The 5,525-nt window shown below is 31.8% G+C and overlaps 1 protein-coding gene across 1 annotated transcript; it reads right to left on the reverse strand.

Annotated features, from left to right (window-relative positions):
• Nucleotides 1–252: 252 nt before the first annotated feature.
• Nucleotides 253–4,403, reverse strand: LOC101205762 (AP2-like ethylene-responsive transcription factor AIL1). Its single transcript, XM_011653437.2, has 9 exons — nt 3,984–4,403; nt 3,386–3,854; nt 3,190–3,272; nt 2,361–2,369; nt 2,001–2,089; nt 1,843–1,916; nt 1,673–1,723; nt 1,291–1,367; nt 253–1,208 (listed from the first exon to the last, which is right to left on the reverse strand). The coding sequence occupies exons 1-9, from the start codon at nt 4,156–4,158 to the stop codon at nt 634–636; spliced, it is 1,602 nt and encodes a 533-aa protein (XP_011651739.2). The 5' UTR covers nt 4,159–4,403; the 3' UTR covers nt 253–633.
• Between the last annotated feature and the right edge of the window lie 1,122 nt (nt 4,404–5,525).

The following is a 5,525-nucleotide window of genomic DNA, read 5'->3' on the forward strand; positions in this document are numbered from 1 at the left end:
ATACCTATTTTCAATATCCTATTTTTCTCCTTTCTTTTTTTCTCCAAATATTCAAATAAATATTAGTTCAATAAAAATAAAATTAAATATTAGTTCATTATTGCTCTACTTTAATTTACATCTCTCACTAATAACACTTCCAACACACTCACTTTTCATAAATACTTTCAAACATACCCCAACCTTCTTTTTTTTATTATAGTTTCATTGCTTTATACCAAACATACTGAAGACTGAAAGATACGCTGATGGTTCATCCAACTTTTTCCTTCAATATTTTGTTTTATTTTTTCTTTCTTTTTAAGATAAATTCATTATTCACTTCAACCAATTCTTTTCCATATAGGAAAAATAACACAACTTCTCCTTAATTTTATACTTAGCATTGCCACAAAATGTTGGAAAAGAGAAACAAAATCAAAATCCAACATTTTCTAACCTCTTAAAACTATTGCCAACTAAATTCTATTCCTACCATCCTACCCCTACTAATTACCTATCTTAACTTTTAACTTCCATCGCCTCTCCAACCTAAACAAAAAAAAAAAAAAAAAAAAACCCCATAGTCACTAATACCAAAAGTACAATCAAAAGAAGAGAGACAGTTTCCCTTTCCTAAATCCCCCCCTAAGCTCATTGATTCCATAGAGCAAACATTGGAGCATGATGATGACCCAATGTTACACTCATTTGCCTATTTTGATCCCCCTCTTCATACTTTTCTTCTTGCATTGAAAAATATCCTTGCGAATACTCTCCTCCCCCAACCCCAATCCCAAACTCCTCGTTGTTTTGCACTGGAGAGCACTTTGTTGATGGATCTATCGTTCTATTGCTTGAACCCATCAAACTCAAATCGTTGTCCATCTTTGCTACATTCTCATGGTGTTGATTAACATCATCTGCGACAGCGTTGTCACACCAAACCATGTTAGCCAACTCGTGGTGACTCTCGGCACTGCCATCCGTAATGGCTAAGAGAGGCTGTGAGGACGATGATGGAGAAGCACAAGTGGTATAGTCTTCAGTTGTCGAGGGAGTACCGTCCTTTAATGGTGAACGTTTCGCAAGGTCACCAGCAATCAAAGTCGAACTAGAGCAAATCCTCTTTACGTCATACCTACTAATGTCGAAATTTGTCACAGCACTCGTCCCCCTAAACTTGATTGCCGCAATGTCGTAGGCCTCCGCAGCCTCCTCTTGTGTACCTTTAGGAAACAATAACTCTAATGGGAAAAAAAATAATACAACATAATACACAATTTAATTGAATTCATAATTGTTACTCACTAAATGTCCCAAGGTACAAATCTTTATTTCCTGCTACTCTTCCTATTCTAGCTTGCCACCTTCCATGTTGATGATGTCTGTCCCAAAAGAACACTCATTTAAAGAACAAACCAAACAATTTTAATAGACAATGAGTGAAAAAGAAAGGAATTTTTGAAGCATTCATTAAACTAATAGTCTAATAGTAACAGACAAGTAGACAAGTAAGTTAATGTGAAAGGAAAGAAAACGTTTAATTAAATTTATGTTTGTTTGTTTGTTTTTATTGTTATTATTTAAATGTGTTGCCAATGATAATTGAAAAAGACTGCAGCTGGGACAACATGCAATAAAAACAAGAGAAACTCCATTATTAAAGTTGCCTTTTTGGTTTGTGCCATACCTTGTAACTCCTCTGTACATTGAGGCTCCTCTTGAGAATCCACTGCTTTTCCTGTTTACCCAAAAATAAAGAAGGATAGTTCATATATCTCAAACAATAATATTGCAATCAAAAGAAGATGGCCCGACCACCATCGAACAAATTACCAAAGAATTTTTCTTGTATAATACCTTCTCAAATTGGCTACAAACTCTTGCCTGGTCATGTTCTTCATTTCATCCAGCTCACTTTCATAAGTGCTCAGCTAAATCCCAAATATTCAAACAAATATAAGAAACAAGCTGGCCGGAGAAATTAATCAAAGTAGACGATATCAGTTTCAACTTACTGGAAAATTTATATGCGTTGTTGATCCCCAATATTTTAGTGCAGCTAGATCGTAAGCTCGTGCCGCTTTTTCTTCTTTATCATAACCCCCTGATTAATAAACAAGATATATATTTAACGAATCTATATTTCACTTTTTCTTTTTGTGTTGTGTGAGTGTGTGTTGAAAACATGGAATGATTGTTATGTCACAAACAATAAAGAAATGGATAGAGATAATAATATGAGATGTAGAATCTTTAATGATATGGGTGGATTAAATAACAACATAATAATGAAAAGAAAAAAGAAAAAGGAAAATGTAGGTCCATAAATTTTAGATAAATAATGAAAGAGAAATGGGAGCTAGCTCTTCACCTACCAAGATAAACTGCATAATTGGATATTTGGTTGATGCGACCAAATCAGATCCGCCATTCCCACCAACAATTTTTGCACAAAATACATCAAAATTGTTAGTTTATTTCTCCAAAATTCTTTGTTTCTCAGAAATAAAACAATGGTAAAAAAAAAAAAAAAACAAACTTAGAAGCAAAATGTCATAGTCTATCGACAATAAACTTTGATAAACTATTATATGCGATTTTGGTGCGCTAAAAAACACCTATTTAAATGGTCAAGAGTTTCAAGTTCAGTTTTTAAACACAAAGTTTGTATTTGTATTTATAGAGTTCCTAAACTTTCACTGTGTTTATCACTTAACTTTCAAGATTTATTTTAAAATTTTGTCTACTAGATTTATGACAATATTTTAAATAAAAAAATTAAAGGTAGTTATAAACTTGAGCTTTATGTCGTATGGAATTTTGGATTTTGTGTTTAGATAAATTCAAAGAACAAATTAGAAAGCTTATTGACAAAATATATAATATTGAATGTTAAAAACCAAAATAAATACAAAAATTGAATTTAGGGAGATGAAACATATCATATACACATTTTATTTTTCTTTCTTATAGAAAAAGTCATATTTTGTTTAATATATATTAGAAAAATACACAAAATTTCTTAGTATAAGCATGGGAATAAAACAATGTCAATTTTCTTTTAGGTAATAAAAAGGAAAATTTACTCCCCAATAAATTTATTTTAGTCGTAAAATAGAGAAGATTAGAGAATAAAAATAAAATATTGATTATTACTGTTGTAAAAAGTGGAAAAAGAAAAATGTAGAGTGAGGTGGTAATTACCTTGCCTTCCCTTCCTTGTTTGTCCCTCTTTTCTACAGCTGTTATCCCATAAATGTGCCTCATATCTTCCTGTCCATCTATGCCTACACCCAAAATCCCCAAATACTCAAATAAAATTTATATATATATATAAAAAATCCCATAAATGAATTTTCATCTTACATGAAATAATAAAGAAGAAGAAGAAGAAAGATACCTTGTGACACCGCGATACTGGGAGGTTCTTTGTCCGAAAGTATCAATGGACTTTCTTGGTACAGGTTCTTTGATAAAAGCCTTGGCTACCGCCATAGGCCTTTTCCGGGAATCAGCAGCCATATGCGGCGGCGATGGGGATGGGGGTGAAGTGAATGAAGCTATGTCGCTTTGAGAGTTGGCTGGGCTCATGCCCAAAGAAAGAGATTGGAAGGAGCCACACCCATTTTGTGAAGTGGGTCCCAACCAAGACTTGTCAATTGCATTAGTATTGTTAGGAGTTAGAGATTGATCGGCTTGGTAATTGTAATTATCATCATCCTCATTATTATTACTATTATTATTGGGTTGAATAAAGCCGGCGGCGTTGTTACTATGGCTTTGATCATTTCCCAGTGAGTTTGAATAGCAATTCCCCAAAAAGTCCTCAAGTTTTGGACTTTCCTCTTCATTCTCATACGATCTCCAATCTTCAAAAAAAAGGAGAAAAGAAAACACACACACACACACACACACAACCGACACACAATTAAAATTTTATTTTTGAAAAATAATGTGCTGTGTATTTTATAGTGGAGATTGATAAGAAAGAAAAATACCGTGGGGAGCGGAGATACAAAGAGTTCCATCGGAGCGGAGAGGCATGAGATGGGGGAAGGCGGCGGTGTTGGGTTGTTCATCGGCGGTGGGGGTGGGGGTGGGGGTGGCGGTGGCGGTGGTGGAATCATGGATTCTGAGATGAGGAGTAAGAGAAAAACCCAACCAATTACTCATAACTATTTATTAATATTAATAATAATCGTGAGATGGGGTTTTAAATCGCGGAGAAGGGTGTGGGTTGGAGTTGGAAAGAAGAAAGGAGGAAAGACATAAAAAATCGTGATAATGGGAAGGGACATTGGTATTTATCTATTTATTTATGGGGATTTGGATTTTAGGGGCATTGGGGGATGTATTTTTATTTATTTTTTTAACAAACTAGGATGACGAAAATTAAATTTTCTTTTCAAATAAATAAAAATAGAGAGTGAAAAGAAAAAGAAAAAAGAAAAAAGAAAGGGGGGGTTGTTCTTGTTTCTGCTCTGTTGCTCTCCCTCGTCTTTATATTCTCAGCTCTGTTCTGTGTTTCTGTAATTGAAAGGCAAAACCCATTGGAATTCGTACCTCTTTTCTTTTATTTTATTTCTTTCTTTCACGGCTAAAACCCCACCATCCATAACCATTCTTTCCTCTTTTAAGTTTTCCTAAATTCACCCTAAAATTACAACTTTACTAATACTTTTACCTAAATTCTCTCTTATTACTCTTTTTTTTCTACTCAATATTTCAAAACTAGATTTTCATTCAATTATATTCTCTTAAATAATGTTTTAAATTATATTATTTTAAAACTTTCCTCTTTCCCATTTTTTAACAGTTAGGTAGATTTAATAATCTCTTTAGAACATTTACGTAACCATAAATAATCGAGTAATAGAGACATACAATGTAATTTTAATATTAAAATAAAATCACACATCTACTAATAATATGCTCCTTAATAATTTTCCTATCATGATATCATAACATCATACATCAATATTAAATAAAAATAAACTTACAAATTATAAAACGATTATACTTTTTTTATTACTCCAACCCAACAAAACTACAATATATATATATATATATATATATGAAATTGAGATAAATAACGTAGTTTTCAAAATTAATTATTCAAATATTGTAGGTGTTAAAATATTTATATTAGTAATATAGTTTTTTTTTCTCTCCTAATGTCTTGGGTTCATATTTTCTCTTTTTTTTTAAAAAAAAATAATTTCTATTAATTTAATTTTTCATGTTCAATTTCTTTTAATATCACTAATTTTATGAAATTTTATAATTTTATTTTTATTATTAAAAATAAATTTTGAATCGTTTTTTTAAATAATGACCCATAATTGATAAAAATTAAATGTAAATTAAAATATTTTTAATAACCAAATTACATTCATTAAAAAAATTTAAAAATACCAATGTGCTCCATAACTCGGGCATCGTTGATTTCTAGCTAGTTGTCGTCGTCGACTATGAAATCTATGTTGTTTTGGCTCATCTTGGTTCTCTGGTTCTTGCTGGTACTCTTGTCGATCTAATAT

This window comes from Cucumis sativus, chromosome 3 (assembly GCF_000004075.3).
Source record: "Cucumis sativus cultivar 9930 chromosome 3, Cucumber_9930_V3, whole genome shotgun sequence".
NCBI classification, from domain to species: Eukaryota; Viridiplantae; Streptophyta; class Magnoliopsida; order Cucurbitales; family Cucurbitaceae; genus Cucumis; species Cucumis sativus.